Source organism: Equus quagga, chromosome 10 (assembly GCF_021613505.1).
Source record: "Equus quagga isolate Etosha38 chromosome 10, UCLA_HA_Equagga_1.0, whole genome shotgun sequence".
NCBI classification, from domain to species: Eukaryota; Metazoa; Chordata; class Mammalia; order Perissodactyla; family Equidae; genus Equus; species Equus quagga.
In genome coordinates this window covers 37224296-37250984 of record NC_060276.1, presented here as the reverse complement: position 1 = coordinate 37250984, position 26689 = coordinate 37224296, and the positions used below count along the sequence as shown (strand labels likewise).

At 40.3% G+C, this 26689-nt stretch overlaps 1 protein-coding gene across 3 annotated transcripts in view; it reads left to right on the top strand.

The window, feature by feature from the left end:
• The window catches only part of ATG4A (autophagy related 4A cysteine peptidase), a 54195-nt gene that overhangs the window by 15608 nt on the left and 11898 nt on the right, over positions 1 to 26689 (top strand). Inside the window, exons 1-6 of one of the 3 annotated variants that reach the window (XM_046673818.1) lie at positions 17591 to 17727; positions 17804 to 17914; positions 20500 to 20571; positions 22671 to 22769; positions 25461 to 25562; positions 25739 to 25811. In XM_046673818.1, the coding sequence (XP_046529774.1) occupies positions 17703 to 17727; positions 17804 to 17914; positions 20500 to 20571; positions 22671 to 22769; positions 25461 to 25562; positions 25739 to 25811 (482 nt within the window). In that variant the 5' untranslated portion in view covers positions 17591 to 17702. Of the gene's footprint in view, positions 1 to 17590; positions 17728 to 17803; positions 17915 to 20499; positions 20572 to 22670; positions 22770 to 25460; positions 25563 to 25738; positions 25812 to 26689 lie in introns of those variants that run through there. The other 2 variants (XM_046673819.1, XM_046673821.1) reach the window with 2 other exon arrangements.

Sequence of the window (26689 nt, the reverse complement as noted above, 5' to 3'; positions counted from 1 at the left end):
CCCCTATAACTAAAGTATTGTTTCTCTCTCCTTGCTTTCAAAAATGTTTTTGTCTTTAGTTTTTAGGAATTTGATTATGATATGTCTTCACGTGGATTTATTCTGTTTGGGGTTTGCTCAGCTTCTTGAATATGTAGGTTTACATACAAAATTCCAAATTTTGGAAATATTCAGCCATTATTTATTATTTTTTAAAGGACTTTATTTTTTTATGTCAGTTTTAGGTTCATCAGCCATTATTTTTTTTTAATACTTCTTCATCCCCACACTGTTTCCCCTCTCCTTCTGGGACTCTGATGACATGGATGTTTAATATACTGTTATAGTTCTATTTGTCTCTGAAACTCTGTTCACTTTTTAAAAAATTTCTTCTCTTTGTTGTTCAAATTGGGTAATTTCTGTTATTCTATCATCGATTTCACTGATTCTTTTCTGTATTGTCTGCATTTTGCTGTTGAGCCCATCCAGTGAGGTTTTTATTTTGGTTATTATATTTTTCAGTCCTATAGCATTAATTTACTTCTCCTTTATAGCTTCTATTTCTTTGCTAAGACTTTCTGCTTTTAACATTTGTTTCAAGCGTGCTTATAATTGCTTGTTGAAGCATTTTTACAATGGTTGTTTTAAAATCTTTCTTGGATAATTCCAATATATGTGTTATCTCAGTGTTGGTTTCTGTTGATTGTCTTTTCTCACTCAACTTGAGATGTTCCTGGTTCTTTGTCTGACAAGTGATTTTCTACGGTATCCTGGACATTTGAGGTATTATGTTGTGAGACTCTGGCTCTTATTTTAGTCTTCTGTTTTAGCAGATTTGCTCTGAGATTGCTCTGGTGGGAGAATGGGGGCATGGCTTTATTACTGCCAGTTGGGGGTGGGAATCAAGGTTCCTCACTCACCATCTGTTGATACTGGGGTAGGAGTAGGGGCATCTCATTATTACTGGGCAGGGCTGGAATTTCAGGTTCCCCACTAGGCCTCTGTTGACACCATCCTGGCTTGGAGAGAGAAGGACATCTTGGTATTGTCATGGCCGCCTCTACCATCATGTTCCAAAAGCTTCATTACTGCCTGGCAGAGATGAAAATTTCAGATCCCCACTCAGCCTTTTCTGAAACCACCTCAGGGAGAGGGGGCAGGGTGTGTGTGACTCTTTACAGCCAGGTGAAGGTCTAGGCTCCCCACTTGGTCTTTGCTAATGGGCGTGAGGTGGGACTACAGTTTTCTCTGTAGTGCTTGGCTAGAGTATGGCAGTTATTATCTAAAAGTCTTCTGTCTTTCTAGGCTGCTCCTTTCCTATTCCTTTTGCTAGAGCTTTTTGAGAGACTATTTTTCTTCATGCAAAGGCATTTCTGTGTTGCTGCCTTCTCCATCACCAGGTTCAGGATATACTACTCAAAAAGAAAATCCCAGGAACTCATTGCTAGGTCATTGCTTGGATCTTGAGTTCTCTAGCCAGACTGTTAATATAATTAGTATAATATTAATATTGATATATTACATTACCTTCATGTGTTGCTTAATGATGGGATACATTCTGAGAAATGTATTGTTAGGTTATTTTGTCACTGTGTGAACCTCATAGAATGTACTTACACAAACCTGGATGGTATAGCCTACTATACACCTAGGTATATGGTACTAATCTTGTGGAACCACTGTTTTATATGTTGTTTATATGTTTTATATGTTATTGACTGAAACATCGTTATGCAGTGCATGACTGTATATTATAAAATATTATATTAATATATTACATATTTTATTTACCTATTACTTATATATATATTATAATGCCCAGTGTTTTTAGCTGTACTTATTGGGAAGAATAAAGGAAGTGTGTCTATTATATCTTTTCTTGGAACTAGAAGTTGTATAAGTGGTTACTTAAAGAAAACATGGATGCAGTGTTAGTTATAGGTTTTAAATCTAGGTTATATCTTAAACCTAGTTATAGGTTTAAAAATCTAGTTAAGAAAGGGTGAAGTCACTCTGACCCCTACCCCCATTGGTATACTTCTTTTTTTAGCTGTTTTTTATTGTGGTAAAAAGCCAATAAAAAAATTACCATTTTAACCAATTTTAAATGTACAGTCATGTTAAATATATTCACATTATCATAAAATAGATCTCTAGAACTTTTTCATCTTGGAAATCTGAAAGTCCATGTCCATTAAATAACAATTTACTTTTTCCCTATTCCCTGGTAACCAAAATTCTACTTTCTGTTTCTATGAATTTGACTAGTTTAGATATCCCATATAAGTGGAATCATACGGTATTTGTCTTTCTGTGACTGGCTTTTTTCACTTAGCACAATATTCTCAGGGTTCATCCACGTTGTAACATGTGACAGGATTTCCTTCCTTTTCAGGGCTGAATAATATTCTATTATATGTATATATCACATTTTTAAATTCATTCATCCACTGATGGATATTTGGATTGTTTCTACCTCTTGGCTACTGAGAATTGTGCTGCTATGAACATGGGTGTTCAATTTCAATTCTTTTGCATATTTACTCAGAAGTGGAATTGTTGGATCATATAGTAGTTCTACTTTTAATTTTTGAGGAACTGCCATACTGATTTTCATAGTGGTTGCACCGTTTTACAATCCTACCAACAGTGTACAAGGCTTCCAGTTTCTCCACATCTTTGATAACACTTTTCTTTTCTGTAGTCATCCTAATGGTGTGAGGTGATAGCTCACTGAAGTTTTGATTTACATTTCTCTGATGATTAGTGATTTCAAGATCTTTTCATATGCTTGTTGGCCATTTATGTATCATCTTTGGAGAACTGTCTATTTAAGTCCTTTGTCCATTTTTTTTTAACTTAGGTTATTTGATTTTTTGTTTTTAAGTTGTAGGGATTTATTGTATGTTCTAGATATTGATCCCTTATCAGATACATTATTTGCAAAGATTTTCTCCCATTCCATAGATTCCTTTTCATTGCGTTCATTGTGTCTTTTAATGCACAAAAGTTTTAAAGTTTGATGCAGTCCTGTTTGTCTATTTTTGCGTTTGTTACTTGTCCTTTAGGTGTCATATCCAGGAAATCATTGCCACATCCAGTGTCATGAAGATTTCCCCCTATGTTTTCTTCTAGGCATTTTATAATTTTAGGTCTTATATTTAGGTGCTTAATCCATTTTGAGTTAATTTTTGTATATGATATATGATAAGGGTCCAACTACATTCTTTTGCATGTGGCTATCTACTTTTCACAACACCATTTGTTGAAAAGATTGTCCTTTTCTCATTGAGTGGTCTTGGCACCCTTGTCAAAGGCCCTTTGACCATATATGTAAGGGTTTGTTTCTGAGTTCTGAATTCTATTCTGTTGGTCTGTTTGTCTGTCTTTATGCCAGTACCAAACTGTTTTGATTACTGTAGATTTGAAATATGTTTTAAAATCAGGAAATGTGAGTCCTCCAACTTTGTTCTTCTCTTTCAAAATTGTTTTGGCTATTTGGGTTCCTTTGCGATTCCTTATGAATTTTAGGATGAATGTATCTATTTCTCCAAAAAAGGCCATTGGGATTTTGAGGGATCGTGTTGAATCTGTAGATCACTTTGGGTAGTATGGACATCTTAACAGTATTAAGTTTTACAATCCATGAACACGGATGTCTTTCCATTTGTTTGTGTCATCTTTAATTGCTTTCAGTAATGTTTTGTAGTTTCCCACTGGTATACTTTTATATACTAAATAAAAGTTGACTATCAAGTAAAAATTCTTTGCTAAACTTTGCTTTTCCTGTAATTTCAGGATATAGAACTATGAATAGGGTACCATTCATTGTTCCCATAAATTCTTTGCTGCTTGGCACAGTTGCTGCGCATACCTGAGGCTCTGCTTGTTCAGATATTGAAGCCTTAACTAGCTCCTTTATGGTACAATAGAATGGGGCCAGGGTCTGCGTCCTATCTTTCTCTTTTATCACTGTCATTAAATTTAATTTCTCTTAAGACTAGTCTCTTTTAGTGACTCTGAACCTGAGGCCGTGGCAGGACTGCTTAAGTGTGGCAATCAGGAAAAGGCAGAACCAGGCTTTGGATGGAGAGAGACTTCAAAGTAAACCCAACCCTGAGCCCTGCCTCCTCCATGAAGCTTTCTTTGACTGTGCTATCCCATGCTGATCTCCTTTTTCTGACCTTCTATAACAGTTCTCTCTACCGTACAACCCAACGTTCGTCTTTTCTTACCAAATAGAGTTAAACCTTAGTTACCTGACTCATTTTGGGAAAAAGCCATTTTTAATAACCAGGTTTTCCAAATGGCTCATGATTTCCTCTATGTAAGCACCATGAGCTTTTAACATTTTAACTGTCCTAATGGAATTCTCCAAAAAACAAACAAACAAACAAACAAACAAACAAACTACTCCTCTGACTTCCAATGCAGTGTTTTGGGGCATAATTTAATCTTTTCTGATTAAGGATCATCATTATGACTATCAGTTGTTATATTATGCTATAATACAGTGTTATTCTAAGGCCTATTGAAATCTGATTTAATATTTACCCCTGCACTAGGTGGTCCCAGACCATTTAGTCTGTGTGTGTGTGCGCGCACGCGCATATGTGTATTTGAATCCGTATTAGTTTTTTTATGATTCTCTGTCTCTTTCATTGTCAGTTCACCCTTCTTGCTGCTGTCAATCTACTTTTATAAAATTGACCCTCATCTCCTAGCTCAGTAGGCTCAACAAAGACTTCTTAACTGGGACTTGATGCTGAAGGGAATGCTTCTCAAAGATCTTGAGAGGTTCAAGATTTACCATCTCTAGTCAGTTTTGTTTGTTTATCTGCATGCAGGCTTGTTCTAGTTTGTAGAGCTTAACTTTAGGGCTAAGAACAGAATCTCCACGAACAGGAACCACTGGAGCCCTTGAAGACAAATCACCCTAATTTTTCCTTCTGTCAGACTCCTCTCACATTGCATGGCTCTCCAATCAGAGGTTTCCTGCTGGGTCCACTGGAAAGAATAGTTGGTGACAGGAAGCATTTTGAGGCAACTCTGGCCTATATCACTTCCTCTCATCAGAGAAACAAACTTCAAAAAGTGACACAAGGAAAGGCACTTTTCATTTGGGGCTCTCTGACAAGGAGCTCAGAATGAGGAGTATTTTTAAATTTTGCTATAGTGATCGTGATAGATTGCAGAGGGTAGAAATGGGAGCAGCCTTCAGGGGCAGTTATTGTGAAATTCGTAATGGAGAGGGGAACTCTGGCATGGGTGTTGCAGAAGCAGTCCAAAGTTCTAGAAGTATGAACTGAATATAATGGATATTACATAGCTAGAGACACATCTAAAAGTCATAATTGGGAAAAGCAAGGAAGGCGTTTATTAATTATACTTCCCTCTACACATCTATTTTCAGTATTTACTATAATGGGATTGTTTCAACTTTTCAGAGATGTTAGAATTTGAGTGTACTTGCTGATCCTAACTCTCTGGTGAAATGTAAGATATGTGAAACTGAAGTACAAGCTTTGAAAGTTAAGTACATTTTCTATTGGGCACACCCAGGCACAAGTTCTAATTAAACACTTAGCTTTGGGGATATTAACACTTCTTGAAAGTTTACAAAACACTTTCACATCTATTCTCTTATTCGTTCCTCACTATAGTCCTGTGGGGAAGGTGTTATCTCCATTTTATGGATAAGGAAAGGGAATCTGAGCTTAAAAGAATGGCCCAAGATGACTTGGCTAGTAAAAGACAGAGCACAAATGGAATCCAGTTCTTCTAATTCTCTTAGAATTAGAAGTGTTCTCTTCAGTCTACCACGCTTCCTTTCATTAAGACTTGGGGAACAAATTCAATGTATTTCTCTGATGAGACCAGCTAATGCTTTAGTAGAGAAGATGAATTAATAAATTTGTGAATTTGTAATCAAAGTGAGCCTATAAAAATAGATAGCACTTCGGAATGCTATAAGTTGAAAAATCCAATAAATCATCCATATATCTAAATAATATCTGGAGCCCCAAACTACTTGCACTTTGATTTGATGTGTGTATACAGGGAGGTGAGATAAATTCAGAACTAAATCTTTACTCCTGATAACAAAAGAATATTTTGTTGTTATAATTTTGGTCTGTATTGCCAATCTGTATTAGAAATAAATCCAGTATAGAGACTTCCCTTTTTCTTTTTTCTTGAATTGAAGTATTCCTTATAGACAATAAAGTGCACAAATCTTAAGTGTACCTCTCAGTGAAAAATGTATGTGTAACCTCCACCCAGATCAAAACATAGAACATTTCTGGCCCCCCAGAAGGTTCCCTCTTGCCTCCTCCCAGTCAACACCCCCTCCCAAGGGTAACAAATATTCTGACCTCTATCATCATAGGTTAGTTTTGCCTAATTTCAAGCTTTATATGAATGGAATCATATTGTATGTATGATTTTGTGTCTGACATTTATTTAACCTAGTGTCTGTGAGATTCACTCATGTTTTGTATATCGTATTAGTTCTTTTTTGTTGCTGTGTACCATTTCCAATTATGATTCACCACAACTTATTTATCCATTCTTCTTGTCTTAGTCAGTTGAGGCTGCTGTAACAAAATTCTCTAGACAAAGTGGCTTGACCAATAAACATTTGTTTCTCACAGTTATGCGGGCTGGGAAGCCCAAGATCATGGCCCTGGCAGATTTGGTGTCTGGTAAGGTCCCTATTCCTGGTTTGCAGTCAGGCACCTTCTTGCTGTGTCCTCACATGATGGAGAAAGCTCATCTCTCTAGTGTCTCTTCTTATAAGGGCACTAATCCCATTCTTGAGGGCTCCACTCTCACGACCTAATTACCTCCCAAAGGTCCCACCTCCTAATACCATCACATTGGGGATTAGGGCTTCAATATATGAATTTTGGGAAGACGCAAACATTCAGTCCATAGCACCTCTGTTGATAGACATTTGGGTTGTTTCTAGGTTTTGAATATTATGAATAAAGCTGCTATGAATATTTTTGACAATATTCTTTGGTGGATGTAAGCACTCATTTTTCTTGGATGTAAGCCTAGGAGTGGAATTGCTAGGGGAGGTGCAGTAAAAAGACATTTTTAACTTAGAATTAATTTAATTTATAATAATTTAACTTGGCATTAATGAAAGGACTGATAGCTGAGCATCTTATGAGAAAACCCGTGTTATGAAGAGCCACTCTTGGAAATGAAAATAGATCTGTGTTTTTTTAGCAGGTTAAGATTCTTTGCCTGTCACATATTAGAAAGTATTTTTGCTGTGGTTGGTGGGTTGGGTCTTTCATGTTTGTGGGTAGATGGATACTTATTTTCCTGGAGTCTGGTACATAGGGTGCACATCAAGGATGAAGAGCCATTTTATTGAGAGCTGTATCTTTTCTGGATGGGGTCGGATTGTCTTTTCTTGGGCAACGTGGTTCAAATGATCATAAAATAACATCGGAAAATCAAGTTCACTTTACAGAAATTTGCCTTAGGATTAACTTGGAATACGTCTTTTGTTTTGAAAGTGAAGGTACACATGTAATTTTATGTAATCCAAAAACTGAACTCTGGCAGTGTAATTTTACATTACATCAAAGGTAAAAAATTTTTAAACATCATATGTCTGCTGGCAACATTCACTAATGAAGTGTGATGTTGAAAGGGTATAGGGAAAATTCCTGTGGTCTGAGAAGTGGGTGAGGTGGTTGTAAACAGAGGAGAAAACTAGGAAAGTGCTCCAAATGAAGAGTACTGTTCCTGGAAAGGACTCAGAGTTTCTCCTGTTGTGCTGTACCACTGAGCATGCCACAAGGCAGAGACCCACCTTAACCCCTTCCTTGACAAAGATGGTAACTTCAGATTTTTTTAATGGAATTTAATTTGGTAATCAATATTAAAAAAAAACAATCTAAGATTTGCATTACAGGCAATTGTTTGTTGCACCTCTTCTATTCTGCAAATAGTAGAATACTATAATTCCTCCTGAGAGTATTTGAAACCCTTCAGGGGCTCCATGAAGCCTGGGTTGAGTCCAGAATCCTTATCAAGCCTTCCAAGGCCAGCATCTCCTAGTGTTACATGCCTCTCCACCCTCCAGCCTTGACAGTCCCCATGTGGTATCACTATTCCACAGTCTCTCAGCCCTCAGCATTTTGGTACAAGCTTCTCCTCTGCCTGGAACGTCCTTCACCTGCCCGATTTGCTTAACTCTCATCCTTTAAGGCTAAGTCCTGCCATCACCTTTTTCCCCAAAGCCTTATCTGTACCCCACACTGGCTTAGATGATCCTCTACTGTGTTCCCTTAGCCCCACTGTGTGGACATTGACCATACCATATCAAAATGAACTGTTTTCTCTCTCTTACCATTACATTTGAAATTGCTTAAGATATGTTGTTATCCTTAGGGCCTAGCACAGTGCCAGTCATGTGGTAGGCACTCAGTAAAGGATTGTTAAATTGACATTTGGATGGACATATAAACCAGCTTTTAGCTTTTTGTCAGTGTGCCCATTTATTCAATAAACATTTGATGTGCCTTAGGGGATGACTTATTGCAGGGTACTATGATCAGAGCTGTAGGGGATACAGAGGTGAAGACTACGTGGACTGAGACGGGAGTTCATTCCAATAGCAGAGAGATGACATGTCTGCAGATAACAATAATCTGAAGTACAAAGTGCATAGTGCCATAAAGGAGATGTAAGTAAAGGATTATAGAGGCTTAGAAGAAGGAACAAGTACTTTGTGGTAGGAAAATTGAGGAAGAAGGGTGCTTAGAGAAAGTCGCATTTGAGGTGGGACTTAAGTGCATGTAGGACATGAATGAGCAAAGAGTCTCCACAGTATCATGTGGTTTGTTTTGGCTGAAAAGAGTAGATCTCATGAAGGAGTAATGAGCAGTGGGGAACAACTAGAAAGGTAGGAAGTGGCCATATTGGAGAGGGCCTTAAATGCCAGGCTGATGAGTTTATATTTGATTCCTATCGGTTGGAGCAATCTTGGAAGCCCGTTGAAGTTTTTGAGCAGCTTAGTGACATGGATGGAGAGATCCTTTGAGATTAGTCAGGTAAAGGCGTAGTTTAGTATTTTCTAAGTTAATCATTATTAACTAATTAATAGCTAAGCTGATAATTAGTTTCACTAAATAGTGTGGAAAAATTCCAATGCCTGTAGCTCCTTGACCTTTTTGCACTAGTCATTTCTCACTGGAAATCTAGATGAGGTAAGAAATCATATGACCAATTAGTTCTGAGCAATGAAAACTAAAATTGACAGAGGAAAGAAACACTACCAAGACAGAAATGGCTCATAAAAATGCATAGACATATAAAGTGTTGTTTGCTTAGGAACCGTGTCCAAAACATTGCCTTCAGCTGTCTGGAAAAATCTGGACACACTATATGAATTATATTGTTAGTATTTATTCCTTAGGGGTAGTTTAGATCACTTCCAGTTAAAAATAACTATAGTGTTCTAACCTCAGACTGTCTACTCTTACTCTCCCCTATAAACAGCAGGTACTGCATTGTCAGTTTGTTTTATAGTATGTTATATAACCAGAGCATCTGGTTTCTTGCCACCTTAGGCCAGGCCTTCAACACTTCATGCCTGGATTATTACAACAACTTTCTCATTGGTCTCCCTGTCTCCGGTGCCTCAAATCCAGCTTTTATCATAACAGCGAGGAGCAAGGTATAGTGGGAAGAATACTGGATGAGAAGGAAGATAAACTCAGTTTACTACTCACTAGCTATATGACCATGGACAAGTCATATCACCACTCTGAGACTCAGTTCCCTCAACTCTCAAATGGAAGTAATGATCCTAGCCCTCGCTATCTCAAGGGGCTGTCTCAAGTATCATGTGAAAGGGCTCTGAAAACTGCCAATGGCTTTACTGAGACTTGGACTCTACTGGCTGGCTTTCCACCCTCCACAATCTAGTCCCAAGCCACCTCTCCAATTTCATTTCTTAATAGTCTCCAGAACATACCCCCCTCTCTGACATACACATACTTGTGGTATTCCTCTCATCTGGAGTATTCTCCCCTCTTATCTCTGCTCATCCAAATTCAAGCAATCATTTAAGGGCCAGTTCAAATCCTGCATCTTCCTTGAAGTCTTCCTTGATGACTCCAATGCTCATTGATTCCCCCTTTTCTGAATTTTGACAGCACTTAGTTATTATCAACACTTGCCTGTACATTGCCTTTTATTATTAGCTCTTTCATTTACATGACGCTTCTGTCTTTGACTAGATTATGATTTTTATGATGCCTTAGGTTGTTCATTTAACATTTAGTGAATGTTTATGATGCTGTTTCCTCTGTATTCCCTAACAGAACCAAATACGGAACTTAATAAATAATTGTTGGCTCATTTATTTAGAAATCCATATACAGACTCTCTTCAGAGAAAGTCAAGTGGACCCGTCCTCTCTTCCTAGAGCTTGGAGTACCCCTTCTAACAAACCATCCAACCTTCACCTCCTACAGAACTGTAGAAAGGCTGTTAGAATAGGTCTATCCAACAGAACTTTCTATGATGATGGAATTAGTCTATCACTGCCCTGTCCAATGTGGTACCCACTAGCCACATGTGGCTATTGAGTACTTCAATTGTGGCTAGTGCAACTTAGTAGCTGAACTTTTAGTTGTATTTAATTTTAATAAATTTAAATGTAAACAGCTGCATGTGACTAGTGGCTATGGTATTGGACAGTGTAGGTCTAGACCAGTGGCTTTCCAATCTTTTTGATCCAACAATACAGTGAGAAATGCATTTTATATTGCAACCTAGTTTATACACACACAAGCAAGTTTCATGAAACAATGCTCATCCTTCTTATATGAAACACGTTCTTATATTTTCTGTTCTATTCAGTTTCATTTTAAAAAAAATGCTAGTTGCAACCTACTATATACTTTTCACAGCCCACTGATGAGTTACAATGTGCTTTTTGAAAAACACACTGCTCATTTTATAGGTGGAGAGTCTGAGGCCCAAAGAAGTGCAGTAAGTTCTCCAAGGTTACATAGCTAGTTAGTGGCAGGGTAGGACTAGAACCTAAATTTTAATGTTCCTAGCTAGAGCTATTTCTAAGAGGGGTGAGGAATGATTCCTCCTTCTCATCACCATGCCAAAAAAAAAAAACCCTCAAATTTTTTTTCTTTTGATGTTGGAGAAAATCATTTGACACACTCTTCATTTTGACTAAATATTTTCATAGTATCTTGCTTCCTACGTGAAACATGAGCTCTGTATTTGAGTATTGCTGCTTTTTGGTTTCGATACTGTCCAAAATCAAAGATACAATACCATGGAGGCTTACTTTGGACCCACGACATGGCTTGGCAATGGTACTAATGTGAAACTGTTCTCCTTGAGAATACAACCACACTTTCCACTAGCAGGTTGATTCTTAAGAAAAACAAACCCTGTTGATGAAGAATCAAGATGATTCTCATCTCAGTTTGTGGAATAGTTGCTTCAAGTCTTGAATTATAAAACCTGCCAAATATTTTTCTCCATCCATCCATCCAGTGTGCTTGCTACCCTCTATGTATGCCTTATCAACAAAGATAACCTTTACAAAAGTGGCATCTTTTTAGTTTTCTGAAAAGTGCATCTCTCCAAAAAGAGCAGAGTTACCTTATCAAAAGCAAAAAGAGGCAGCAAAAAGAGGTGTAGTGGTCTATGTGTTAGGTGCATTCTTGACCAGTTTGTGCATGGAATCTCATTTCATCGTGGATGTGTTCAAATGCATTTCAGTCATCAGACAGTGGGCAATAATTTGTCCCTAAGTAAAAACAACAACAACAAAATACTTAAAAAGGCTATAAGATTTTCAAAAGCATCACTTTAAAGGAAAACAAGGAGTCCAATTTTGCATTACATTTGATTCTTACCACCATTGTCAGTAGGTTGAATTGACTCAATCTCTAAGAAATGTATTTTGTAGGGCCAAGTTATGCATGGCCCAATTAATTTTTCTAACTGAAAAATCAAAAGGTCTTATCACTCAACAATGGTCCCTTGCCAACTGGCCTAGTTATCCCTTTGCTGACTTGCCCTGAAATTTGTCAGGTGCAGCCCCTGGGGCTCCACCTCCAGCAATACTAGTCAGTTCAATAGAATCTCATAAAATCATTAAGTTTAGCTGAATGATAACCCTTTGGTCAGGATTCCCTAGTGTAAGTCCAAAAATGACAATGTTCTCTTAAGGTGTCAGAGTTTATACTGGTCTGTAGAGAAATCATTCATGTTTTTCACATTATTTGACAGCCCAGCATCTCTAGGGTGTGACCTGCTGAATAAATTCAAGAAAACTTGCTATTTTGAACATGAAAATCCCCCTTGAAATGCTAAGAATTGTTGTCCAGTTCTCTATTCTCTAAGTTCTTGGTTGTCAGAAAAGCAGGGCACTGAGAAGAAGAGAAATGCACATGGGGCAGGGCCTGTGCACAGGCAAGCAGAGGCTGGGAAGACCAGGACAGTAAGTGGACCCAGGAGGAAGGGAGTGAAGGCACATTTTGAGCTGAGCTTTGTTCTTCTGAATTCCTCCTGCCTTCCTAGACTCTGCTAATCAACCTGCCATCTACCATGCCCTTCTTTACAATGTCTGTACAGGTTGACTTTCTCTTTACTTTTTTTTAACTTCTCCTTCCTTTGTCACCCAAACCCATGAGTCCAACATATTCTGGCTAGGCCAAGCTTATTATCTCCCTACCCCCACCATGTTTTCCTGTTACCATTTCGTCACCCACACTTGAAAACTGCAAGTTATTTTTGACTCTCTCTCTCTCACTCTTCCCCAGCCCTACTCCATACTTAGTTGCTTGCCAAATCCTTTCCGTGTTCCCTCAACTAGGAACTTCCTCCCTTCCCCCCTTCCTACTGATATCTTATTTCCATTAAGACTCAGCTTTGATGCTGCCTTTTCTAGGTTGTGGAAGGCCCATTCGCTCCCAGTAGGAATTAATCATTTGTTGCTTTCCATATCACTTTCCTTTCTTATAGTACTTATTGTTGTTAGTTGTTTCCAGGCCTGTCCTCTCCACTAGATTAAAAGCTTTTGGAGGATGGAGGCTACATTTCAGTGATATTTTATCTTCTGTGCTTAGCACATAGTAGGTACTCTGTAAAACTTTATGGAATGAATATATTAATGAATATTCAGCCCTTACCATGCCTGTCTTCCATGGATGTTTTCTTATGTTTTTGAAGCTGTGACCTGACAGTATGTTAAATATGTTTGTATTGCTGAGAAGGCTGTTTGAGAACTAGCAGTATCCTGGCATGCTTTTGGAATCAGGTGACCTACAAAGATGATATGCTATGGTATCTCAGGCCCCCTTCTGGCCCTGAGATTCTATGACCTTTTGATTTCACTTTAGAGAGTTTGTGTTGTTTGTGAGGCACAACCCTTTACAGAATCTAGGAGTCTTGATGGACAAGTGTCTTTGTTAAGCCCTATCAGAAAATTTGTTGTTCAAAGTGATTTTTTTCATTTACCTGCAATTTTACAAAATAACCCTTAGAAATACAGTCAATCACTGGAAAGCTTTTTTTTTTTTTTTTGGTGAGGGAGATTGGCTCTGAGCTAGCATCTGTAGCCAGCCATCCTCCATTTTGTACATGGGACGCCACCACAGCATGTCTTGATGAGTGGTGCGTATGTCCACACCAGGGATCCGAATCCGCAAACCCTGGGCCACCAAAGTGGAGCGTGTGAACCTAACCACTACGCATCGGGCCGGCCCCCGGAAAGCATATATATATATATAGTTTTAAAATTTTTTTTTTGAGGAAGATTAACCCTGAGCTAAATGCTGCCAATCCTCCTCTTTTTGCTGAGGAAGACTGGCCCTGAGCTAACATCCATGCCCATCCTCCTCTACTTTATATGTGGGACGCCTATGACAGCATGGTCTGCCAAGCGGTGCCATGTCCGCACCTGGGATTTGAACTGCGATTCCCAGGCCGCCAAAGCAGAACATTTGCACTTAACCACTGCGCCACCGGTCCAGCTGCTGGAAAGCATATTTTTTTTTTTTTTAGACAAAGGGAAACATTTTAATTTTATTTATTGATTTTTAAAAAATTTTTTTAAAGATTTTATTTTTTTCCTTTTTCTCCCCAAAGCCCCCCAGTATGTAGTTGTATATTCTTCTTTGTGGGTCCTTCTAGTTGTGGCATGTGGGACGCTGCCTCAGCGTGGTTTGATGAGCAGTGCCACGTCAGCACCCAGGATTCGAACCAACAAAACACTGGGCCGCCTGCAGCCGAGCGCGCGAACTTAACCACTCAGCCATGGGGCCAGCCCTGGAAAGCATATTTTTAAAATAAGACATCAGCAAAAATGGCCGAGTGAGGACCTCTGAAAATTTTATCCATAATAGCAATGAAAAAACTGGCAAAAATGGTCAGAATCAATTTTTCAGAACTCTGGAAATTAACCAAAGGCTTTCAACAATCTGGGAAGTATTTATTCATGAAAAACAACTGCATTTTGATAAGAATAGTGAACTTTGTGTGTTTTCACTTGCTCTATGCACATTCCTTGCTCTCAGGCCCTGCAGTAGCCTTGAGAATTCACAGGCTGCAATCACAGGGAAAGCCAGCAGCCTGGCAGCCCATAGAGGACACAGAAAGGCGTTAGAGCTCCTATAAATCCTCATTTCTGGAGAATTGTCATTATTTGATCTGTCTAGTGATTCCCCAGAAGACTCCACTTGTAAGACTGTATTTATTTGCCCTGACTCAGAGCTGCAGAAAACCTTTCCCCAGGAATGTTTGAAAACCATTAGAGGTAATCGATTAACTTCATAGCTGCCTGAGGCAGTAGATAACCAGAAAACTTAAAAGGAAAAGCTGGGGAATAACGTGTCCGCTGGGGCTTTGAAAAGTTTGGGCATTTCCCTGGGAATCTAAAAGGCCACGTGCATGCTTAGGGCTGTGTGCATTCCCAGGCAAGACCTGAGAAGGCCCTAAACTCTCACTTTGGCTGATCTTGAGCTCTGCACAAACAGAAAGGGAAGACTAAGGCAGAGTTATCAACTGCCTGACTGAGCGTAGAAGGCATGCCCCAGCATGTACACAGAGCCCTTTGGCCAAGACTGGGAGACTTTCTGGTTCCAGGAGTTTGAGGAAATCTTTGTTGACTTATCAGCTGACCACTAAGCTAACCCAGCAGAGACTTCAGTGCAATAATTATTATTAAAGTAAAATGGAACAGGGTGAAGTTCGTTGTCCATCAGACCTTGTAGAAGCTGATTCTTGGTCCACCAAGCTGCGATATTTGTTGCTCTGCCTGTATAGTCTTTATCTCTTTAAACAGGTTGAAAGGACAGGGAACTCAGGGGGCTGATGTTTGAGTTGTTAATTTTAAGGCAAGACAAAAGTAGTTTATGCAAAAATTTCATAAAAGGTTTGCTGTTAGAAATGATTCTGTTGGAAATGCGATTTCACTTCTGCAGCTCAACCACGTGCCAGATTGCTTCTTCCTCTCTGAATTCTCCTTGTGGAAGACCTGTTCCTCTTTGCTCTCCCAACCCCTTTGTGTATACTCTCCCCATGTTACTGGTCTTTGCTTCTGTTAATCTCATCTTCTGTTCTGGCTTTCATTTGTTTCATCCATGTCGCTTTGGCTTGAACTGGCTATGGGCTGACACACTGCATTCTGGGAGTCTGTCTTCTAAGAGGAGAATCAGGAAGAAAAGAGACTATAATGACCTTCTTGCTGGCCTGAGAGGGGCTGAAGAACAAGAGGAAAACTCTTTGGCTTCCATTTTGGTCAAAGCCATCCTAACTGAAGCAGCGCAGCTCTCACAGGCTTTAAGGGACTACTAATTTGACCAGATTGCTGGGCAATGACTCACTGAGACTGGGTTGGCGATAGAGAAATGGTTTTTTTAGCGACTACTAAAAAAAGACTCGAGGCTTATATGCATACATGCTGTACATTCATCCAGTGCCACCCTTCCTCACCCGTCCCGGGGAATGCCAGAGAGACTGCCCCTTTCCCGCACTCCTCTCAAGCTACTTCCTTTCTGACTTCTTTTTCTAGGCTACACTGGATGTTCATTTTAACCTGATTTCTCCCGCCTGTGAGGGGAGAGAGTAGGGTGGGAAGGTACACAGTGTGATTTACGCCACCTCAGTCCACCACCTCCTGAGGATGGCCTGACCTGGGTGATCATTTTTAGCCTGGTATTTCCTGGGCACAGGCCATGGGCTGGGGCCAGTGGCAGAAAGGCTAAGACGGCACAGGCTCCCTGGCAGATTCAACAGTGATGAGTTTTCGCTGGGGAACAAAATGGCTGTCTTGTTTCTAACTTCTTTAGGTTTGAAATGCTGCTGGGACTATAACCTTAGTGATTTAAACATGTTGAGGAGAAAGGCTACTTAACCCCCTGAAAAATTGGGCTTCTGTAATGTTTCAAGAAAGGCAGTGTCCCTGGATAACTGTGTTTCTAAAATTATAACTTCAAACAAATTCTAAGTTCAACTTGTACAAATTATCCAAGTAACTTCAACCTCCAAGCAAATATTTTGAGCAGGTGAACCTGTTTTCGTGACCAGATACGACTCATTTTTATTTAGGAACATTTATTTCTATGAAAACAGCATGCTCCTACCTTAGAAAAACAAAGCCAAAAGAAAACAATTTGTCCTTTCAAGTTAGTTAAACATATCGCACAATGCCGTTTTTACAGGAAAGAATCCCCACGGGGCTCTGAGGGACTGCTTTGGGAGAGTCCCTGTGGCTCCTTGTAGCTGCAGAAAAGGGTCCCTGCTCTCTCTGAGCGCCCCTCCCGGTAGGAGATGGGGAGCCTCCCAGAGTTGAGAGGAGGTGTGTGTTTGGTATCTTAGCTTTGAACTTGAAATACGGTTCTCGTAGAAATAGCACCATAAACTATGAAAAATCAATTTGATTTTTCTAGTTACACATTAAAATAGGCTTTTGTGGGTTGGCTGGGAAACTTATTTACCACCTACACTATTCTTTCCCTCAGAAAATTACTTAAAGAGAACTTTTGATATAGGACCCCTTCATAAGTCAGTCTTGACTCTTAGCAGACCCTTTCCCCACAGGTGGTACAAAAGTGAATTTTAACTCATCCCACATTACATAGTCATGAGTTCTGAGAGGGTGGCCTGTGAACTTATTAGATTTAATTATATTTTGTTTGGTTGCTTTATCTTGAGAGATAACCATAGTCATTTGTGAATCCCAAGAACAAGTTATATTTATCGCCAGCTTCAAGATCCTTCTTTGTAGAAGTGATGTGTGAATCAAATGACAAAAGTATCATTAAGACATCTGGTCTTCCAGCTAAAATATTACATTTTCACAGTTGTATAATCTTTCCAGCTTGTCATAGCCCCTTCCAAGCCACTGGCCACGAGAAACCTCACCAATTTCCCTGTGATGTGGGCAAGAGTTAGGTATACAAGTATTATTGTAGCACCTCGACACTCTTACGCTAGGAGAAGCTAGATAAGTGGCTGTTTACAAAGAAAACCCCATGAAAAAAAGGTTTTGAAATAACTGTGACCAAATAATTATTCAGAGATGGTGCCAAATGGGACCAAGAGAAAGGGAAGTTCAAAATAAGTGGTCAAGAAGAAATCCCTCTACTAAAGCATCCTGAGGCCTTGTGAGTGTCTTTGTTCCTCAAGGAAAAGGATTTGCTTCCATTAGATTCGAGCCAATGACCTTTCACCTTCAGGACAAAGGTAATAATAATCATTATACCACAGAAGCAAGCCCCCTCTATTAAATTTTGCTTAAGTTTCTTTCCTTTTCTTTCAGTTTTATCCAAGTATGAAAACCAGATTACTATTTTTACTGACTACCTAGAAGAATTTCCAGATACCGATGAGCTGGTATGGATCTTGGGGAAACAGCATCTCCTTAAAACGGGTAAGGTTTGGTAGTTATTTGTCTATGGAAACCTAAATGAGATGGGTGCCTGAGGTTAAGGTCCTATCCTTTTTCCCTCCTTGGGTTGGCAGGGCCTTACCTTGATAATTATAAATGCTACTTCCAGGTGGATTTACCTTATAGCCAAGAGAGTTTAAGCCTCGGGCCTCTTGCTTGTACAGGTCCCCTCCAAGGCCCTGAGAGGCCTTAGCAGCATGTTCATATGGTCATAGGTATTTTTACAATTTGCAAAAGTCATATATTGTTATTCTTTTCCTCAAAAGAGAACCCCAGACTTCTATAAGCCTCAGGTTTAAAAAAACATAGACCCATTCCTAGTATCTCTAACCAGTATCCAGTCTTTGATGACTGGACTACATCTCATTCCTCTCATGTCTTCTTCTGTCTAGATTAAAAACGCTGCCACCCAGGGGACTTCTAAAACAGCCCATGGCTGCCAGAAACAATATCAGATGCTGAGAAGTCTTATAGTTTTAGATCTTTTGCTGACTGTAGCACTGTCTCAGTTTATTCTGATTTTGTATAAAACTTTTAGCCACTGCAGCTAGATGGGGAGGAGGCTTGAGTTTTTCTCCTGTACATACCCTTACTCTTAGAGATTGGGAAAGACCTTTAACCTGAAACTGCTGAGGACCTAGCGCCTGGATCAAGCCTGATCTTGGAGGGAGGCAGCTCTGGTTTTTGTATCTGTCTGAGGAAAGACCCTCTTTGGAGGCCCTAGCATGGACGGAGGGACAGGAAGGAGCTGATAAAAAGGCAGGAGAGGAAGTTAGCAGCTTCTAGCTCTTCCTGAGTCTGGCTTCATCATTTTGATTGGAGAATCCTGAACAGTAGAGGAAGCCCTGGGCTGGCAATTAGGAGACTTTCTGTATTCAGATTCTTCTCCTACCTTAGATAAGACCCTTTCTCTGTCTGGATTTTAACTCTTTTCACCAGTACTACAATGAAGGGGACTGGAGATGATCTCTTCTAGTTCTGCATTCCATGACAACAAGACTCCTGAGGTTGCCAAATATGCCCATATTCAAATGTTAAGTTGGGAATAGCCTTTCAAAGTGAAATTATTGTTCAAATGTCCACACAACTTCCTCCAGCCTTTCTAGTATCTAGGCAAGCTGAAAGGTGTAGAGCATATCAGAGGAAGAAGTGAGTAGTGTGAACATTTGAGAGGAGGGGTATATAATAACAGCTAACATTTATCACAGGCTTACTGTGTATTGTACCATCTAAGCACTTTCCATGTATTATCTTGTTGAATACTCACAACTCTATGAAGTAGGTCCTATTATTCTCCCCGTTTGACAGATGAGGAAACTGAAGGTCAGAGAGGTTAAGTGATAAGGCCACACAATTGATAAGTAGCAGAGTGAGGGTTCAAACCTAGGCAGAGTATGGCTCCCGGAGTCGTACTCATAACCATTTTACATCTGCTTCCCATAGTATGCTAGGCACTGGGGACATCAAGGGGAGGGAAAATCCAGATAGCTCAAATTTCTGATTTGTTCTAAGGAAAGACAGGTGAGAAAATAGAAACTATTGGCTAAAATTGAATTCCCTTTTCTTCTTTTAAAGTGCAATGGTTACAAGTTCTATGCAGCACAGAAATGTGGATGTGTTGTTGAGAAAGGGGAGAGATAAGACTAAGAGAGAAAGAACCACATCTAGGTACAGATAGAAATGTGGAAGCCATTTATTTGTGGCCATCGAAGTAAATTTGTCATAAAATAAAAGAAAGCATGCTGTGAAAAAAGATATAAAAGCATTTGTGATGTTACACATTCATTTAGATTAGTAATGCCAGTTGCACTAGGTAGTATTGATAAATTTCTTGCACAATTACTTAGCATCTCCTTTTTAGTTAAACATACATGTGTGCACACATGCACACACACCCTCCCTAGTTTTTGATAACGGACAGTGGGTACTGATGAGAAGCAGGGGCTGATTGCTTTGTTAGTGGCTTATCCAGGATCCTTGCTTTTCCTAGTCTTGGTCTTTTGGCCATGACCCCAGTGTTAGTACCTGCCAGGGCCATGGAGCTCAGTAAGGAGACAGGGGCGCCAGCCCCATGGCCCAGTGGTTAAGTTCGCGTGCTCCGCTTGGGCGGCCTAGGGTTTCAGCAGTTCAAATCCTTGGCGCAGACCTGGCACCACTCATCAAGCCATGTTGAGGCGGCGTCCCACATAGCAGAACTAGAAGGACCTACAACTAGAGTATACAACTATGTACTGGGGGGCTTTGGGGAGAAGAAGAAGAAGAAAATAAGAAGATTGGCAACAGATGTAAGCTCAGGGGCTAATCTTTAAAAAAAAAAAAAAGGAAGAAGAAGGGGACAGGAACCACCCAGCATCATTGTACCAGCCAGTGGGTGAAAACATAGGTGGGGGGAAATACTGAAATTATTTAGCTAAAAGGAGATTGGATTGCCTATGAATTTCCCTAGCCCCATAACAATGGAATTGACTGGTTATCTGAAAATGAGTTTGCTGCTGGCTCAGAAATCAAAGGCAGATATCTTTAGATGGGATATAGTGATTTAATTATGATTTCACATTTAATTACAGAAAAATCTAAGCTGTTGTCTGATATAAGTGCTCGTCTATGGTTTACATACAGAAGGAAATTTTCACCAATTGGTAGGTATATCATTTGTTGTACTGTGCTTTCTTCCTTGTAGATAGTTTGCCTGAGGTTATCAGTGACTTCACAGAAACCTCAGAATCAACAGCTCACTATGGCAAAGAATTTGATTTAGGGGGGTACTTAAGTCTTACACTTTATCCGAAGTTTCATTGCCAAAGTACCTCATCACGTATGGTTCCATAGTATTAATGTGTAATGTCAATATACTCTGGAGCCCACCTCCAGGTGTTCAGACAGTGGATAGTATTATTTCTTTTACTTCTGAGAGCAAGAAAAAAGTCAAATAAACTTTTAATTTGGGTAGTATCTATTAAATTACAATCCACTGCTTTGTGGAGCTACGTGATTATTAAAGACAATTGTGCCTTGAAGGAAAGAAACTAATTCCTTCGATTTTTTTTCCCCTATGACATGAAAACACATTGCTACTGGGAGATAATTATGATAGATTTCCTCGGAACTAATTCCAGGCTGTTAGAGTACCAGCTGCTGTCTAGAAAAATCGGAGAGTTCAATAAGCTGAGTGAATAAGCTTGCTCCAGAGAAAATGTGTAAAATGTTTGCAAGTAGGGTAGTCTGTTCCTGGTGTCATGGCCCTGTAGGAAAAGATTACTAAACTCAAATGGTGAAAGCTCTTCTCCTAAGACGAAGCTTGTCTGACCAATTTTGATGCAGGACTAGACCTTATAACTGGAGTGAAGTCAACCTTTCTGATAAGTGCCCAAAATGAAGTCCACACAGACATGTTTTTTGCTCTCCACAGGCAGTAAAACAAAAGAACAAACCTCAGTACTCAGTGATTTTAAACTGTTAACTTTCTCTGGGTGAAGAGATCTTTGCAAAGCTTGAAAAGCTTTGCAGTTCAACTCTGACAATGTTTTGGCAGTAGGTGATCTCTTCTTTATGTGGGCTTCCTTGCATCTTTTCCATATTTATCTGGCCTGTAATCCCAACGTTAGCAAGAGCCAAAGGACTCCCTTTCCAGCTCACAAGTTGGCTCAATTCTCCCCATCTTGCTGTAGCAACTCCTTCAGTCCCTACAACAAAAGGAAAGGGGCTGTTACCTTGGGCCACTTGTCTTACAAGTTGATGACCCTCTTTAAAGTTAGTCTTGTGAGATCATGCTTATAGCATACTTTTCCGCTTCCATGTTGGGAAAGGAAAGCAATGAAAGCAGAATGTCTCCTCTGCCATCCAAGTTATCTGATTTCATGGGTACCTTGAAAAAAGATATTGAGCTCACCCTGGACACATACATGGGATTTTCACTACATCAAGTGTTCTTAAAATGGAACCCGTTGTCTTATTTCATTTATGAACTGGTTTTGTGACTTTTAAAGATGTAGTACATTTCTAATTTATTAATAGTGTTTTTGATTATGACCATACTCATAACACCAAATGTTGACGTCATCCTGAGTGGATTGTAGAACACTTTCACAGATATTCTCTCATTTAATTCTTACAGTGGCCACTGATAGCAGGCAGGGTATGTGCTGTTGACCCCAGCCTATAGATGAGACTTGGATTAGGTAACTAGAGACTGGTCTTCTGATGCCTAATCTAGGACTCTTTCCTCTATTTTACATTGTCCTTCTTGCTGTTCAGATCTTCATAATGTATATTTGAAACAGTTAAGAGCCTTCCAGATCCTTTGACCATTTTGAGGATTACCTTTGGTAGCATTTATTCCTTAACTAAAGTAAGACTGGCTTCCCTGAGAAGTGAGCTGTGCAAAGCCAGGTTTGGTCAGGCAGATGATAACATGGCATGGACTAGGTGTTGGTAGTCATACATGGCAGTCATCTACCAAAATTACACGCTTGCCTGGAAGTCTCCAAGCAGAAAATGTAGGGGGCAGGTTTTGTTCATTTCTTTATTTGTCTTTGGCTATAGAGCCCATTTTGGTTAACTCAGCATTATCTTTGCAAGTTCCACCCTATAACAAACCCTGTTTGATATCTGGCTATATCTCTTGCCTCTCTTTTCAGAGTATGTGTGTCTGTCTGTCTTGTATGATCCACAAATATGCTGAGTTGCAGGAAAGGCAATTTAAGGAGTTCATATTCATTCCCATCCATTTTGCCCACAGGGGGAACGGGCCCTTCATCAGATGCAGGCTGGGGATGTATGCTACGCTGTGGACAGATGATGCTGGCTCAAGCCCTTATCTGCAGACACTTGGGGAGGGGTGAGTTAAATCTGTTCTCTAACCTGCCTCAGAGACCTCTGCAGTTGCACTTCCTGCTGGTGGGTTAGCGTTGGTGCTGAGCTTTTGGAACACTCAGTAACGGAGCCACAGGTCCTAAAGTGCTCTCTGCAAGCTCAGGTGGTGGGGCCGGCAAGTAGACAAAGCCTCTCCTGAGAAGGAAACAGCTGGCATTTCCTCGTGACTCACTAAGCCAGAGTAATTTTCCTGGGACAGAATCGAACCTTGAGGCAGGTGTGTCATTTAGAGTTTCCATCTTCGCTATTGTTTGAGTGAGTCCTTAAACAGGTCAGATAACAAAGGGAGCAGGAAGAAGGGTGTGGTGGTAAGTCTGTTTCTTGACCTCATTTAAAATATCTGCCTGTGAAGGATGTAAATGACCTAAAGGAAGTACTTAATGAGGGGGCTGGCACTATTTTGGTTTGGGTTCACTGAGGGTGTCCATTCCATGATGAAGGAATCCTTAAATTAGCTTCCTCAGGAGGCTGCTTCATTAAGAACCTTCCGGTAATCATTGTTGGGACTCTTGAGTGTTGCTTTCTTAAGACGTGTGCGTGCTTCCCTATGGGCATCTGTAGGCTGACCTTGGCTAGATGCCAGCTCAAGCACTTGGGTGAAAGTCCGATTTGACTTGGGGATGAGGGAGTGAAAGGACACCTTGATGAGATTGGGCTGCTGAACTCATTGGCTGTTGCTCCTTGAGATTCAGAGGTATGGAAATGTCACTCCCTTTTCCCCGCTGTGCAGTGTCACACATCCTACTGCAGTTCTCATGGAGGATTTGGGAAGGGTCTGGGGAGGTTTTAGGGCTTAATGCCTTCTTTTCAGGGTTTAGGATATCATGTACCTACTCCCCTGGGTAGTATCATAATTTCTGTTTTACAGATCAGGAAACTGAAGCTCAGGAAGTAAGGTGACTTGCACAGGGTCAAACCGCAAGAAAGCATAGATTTGGGAATAGAGTGCCGGTCTTCTGACTCCTCGTCCAGCGATTTCTCTTTTGTACACATACTTCTTGGAGCAGATCCGTTCTTACTGTTTAACTTTTTCTCATTTATAAAACACTTCAAGATGACTCTTCTGGAAATGGATTTTGTGGAATCCACTGGGGAAAAAACCCCTCGCAGTCAGCAGTCTCAATTGTTTTAATATAAAAGCAAGTAGCAGGAAGAATTTGGAAATAGATCTTGTAGCTAAGATGAATTAGACGATGTAATTTTGTAAAGAGGCATTTTGGAGTGTTTCCTATTCAGTTATTTTAGAGGTGAGGTGGGGTGTTCACTTATCACTGTCATCCGCCCATATTTAGTGGTACTCAGCAGCCAGCTAATGAGGATTTCCCCAGACTTGGACAATTCTGTACCTGATGAAAAAAAGTTGGATGCAGTTCACCCTCTGAAAACTGTGTTGGATACGATGTTTAAAACTTTGGTTTCAGAAATACTAGAAGCAAAGAGAATGGAAGACTCTGGAGATAATGGCCTTTGGCTTCAAATATATTTCAGTGGTGAATTCAAAGTCTCTCTAAAACCTTGGGAGGGAAAGTTATGCCTTGGAAGCAAACTAAGCCTCAGAACTCTGTCCCGTTAGACGGGGTTCCTAGAGCCAAGGGACGGGAGGAGTGCGTCCTGTGCAGTGTGGTGATTACGGAGAGCTTTTGCAGTTGGCCTCAGGAAGCGATAAGTCACCTCTGTAGGGTTTGGGGGGCTGTGCCTAAGGCACAGATGGGATCCCTAGAGATCTAACTATTTTGGTTTTGGTCATCAGGAAACCTTAAACACCTGATAGCAAAGATACTTGTTTTTCCAAAGCTCAGTGTGGAATTTTGAAAAGGTTATGTAAAAAATAAAAAAACTTCCTTGGTTGTAAATTGGGTCTACTTCCCTGTGAACTGTTGTGTGTCAGAATAGCACTTCCCTGGGGCTGGCCTGGTGGGGTAGTGGTTAAGTTTCCATGCTCCGCTTTGGCGGCCCAGGGTTCGCCGGTTCAGATCCTGAGTGTGGACCTAGCACTGCTCATCAAGCCATGCTGTGGCAGCAACCCACATAGAAGAACTAGAAGGATTTATAACTAGGATATACAACTATGTACTGGGGCTTTGGGGAGGAAAAAAAAAGAGAGGAAGATTGGCAACAGATGTTGGCTCAGAGCCAGTCTTCCTCACCAAAAAGAATTGACAGCATAGACTTTATTAAAAAAAAAAAAAAGAATAGCACTTCCCCCCATGAGACTCTTTTGGGCAATGCTGCCAAAATATATGGACCAAAGATGTTGCTGTCTACGTGGAGATGAGACACTCTGGTGTCTGGGTGATAGATGGATCTACTGCCAGGTTTTGTGGTGACCCCTTGTTCACTGAGTAGCTGACCAGAAAGCCCTTCATGACACTGTTTCATGTAATATTTAACCAGCTCCAGCCCTTGGGTGAAGTCAATTCCCTGGTAAACTTCTTCTTTTGCTTTTGCTTTATACCCACTGAGCCTTTGAAAGTAATCAGTTTCCAGATGTCTTTGTCGTCAAAATTAAAGATACTTAGGAATGTTCTAATTTGATTGTTCTTACCTTCTAGATGTAGTTTCTTTGTTTTCATTCTAACCTTGTAGTTACAATAAGAGTTCAGAGATGTAATAAACAGTTATAAAAATGATTTAAACTCATTTTTTCCCTAAAAAGACTGGAACTGGGAGAAACAAAAAGAACAACCCAAAGAATACCAACGAATCCTACAGTGCTTCTTAGATAGAAAAGACTGTTGCTACTCTATCCATCAAATGGGTAAGGTCACATCATAGTTTAAAGGCAATGGCTGTACTTGCTGCTCGTGTCCTCTGCCTTAATATGTGGCCCCGCTAAGTTGTCCATCTGCTAATTATTTATGCAAAAAATTGGGAGTTTGTGGTGTGCTAGAAGACCTTTTGCTAACATGTTTGTTTTTTTCCACATAAAAACAGCACAAATGGGTGTAGGAGAAGGGAAATCAATTGGCGAATGGTTTGGACCAAATACAGTTGCACAGGTGTTAAAGTAAGTAAGAGTCTGGTATCCACCTTATTCTGCTGTCTCCTATGCCTCCCTTCTCCGCCAACTCAGTCTAACTATTCTTGCCATCCCCCTACGCCACCCCTGCCGCTAAGCCACCAGACACCTGTACCATTTTGCTCAGTCAGTTGTTTGAAATGTGTAAGTGTGAGCCTCTGTCTTGGTATATCAGAGTTATAGTCATTGGTACCAGTGTACGTGGAGGCACTTCAGGACTCATTCAGTATCCCCCCTTGCAGATTGGTGCTCATGTGCTGGGGAGCCATCAACATGAGGGTCACTTTGAAGCCAAAGGGTTCATGCTAAGTGGGGGAGGCTGAGCCAGCCTAGACAAGACACGGACTCCTGTAGAGTACAAAAAAACCCATTCATTCAACATTTACTAGATGCCTCTCCTGTGCTAAGTGCTGGGTGTAAAGAAATGAACTAGACACAGTCCTTGCCTCAAGGAACTCACCACTTATGGAAGGAGACAAACCCCAAGGGTGTCTTGGAGTCAGTTTGTTATCTCTTAGCAGACTCCAGGTACCCCAGCATGGTACTTTTGTAGTTGTTCTGTTAAATCCCAGAATTCACCTCCCACAGCAAGAGGCGAGGTGAAGGGGCCAGGACCAATGTTCTGGAAGTGAATGAGGTGAGTGGCATGAGCACCTACACTTGCAGGCACCTCACCTGTTGTCACTCTCCTTCCTGACAACCTATCTTCGAATGAAAACTCCATGAGAGCAGAGATTATATTTGTCTTGGTCACACTGTAACACTAGCATATAAAACTAGCTGGCACACAAAAGTGCTCAATAGGGGCTGGTCCGGTGGCGCAGTGGTTAAGTTCGCATGTTCCGCTTCTTGGCAGCCCGGGGTTC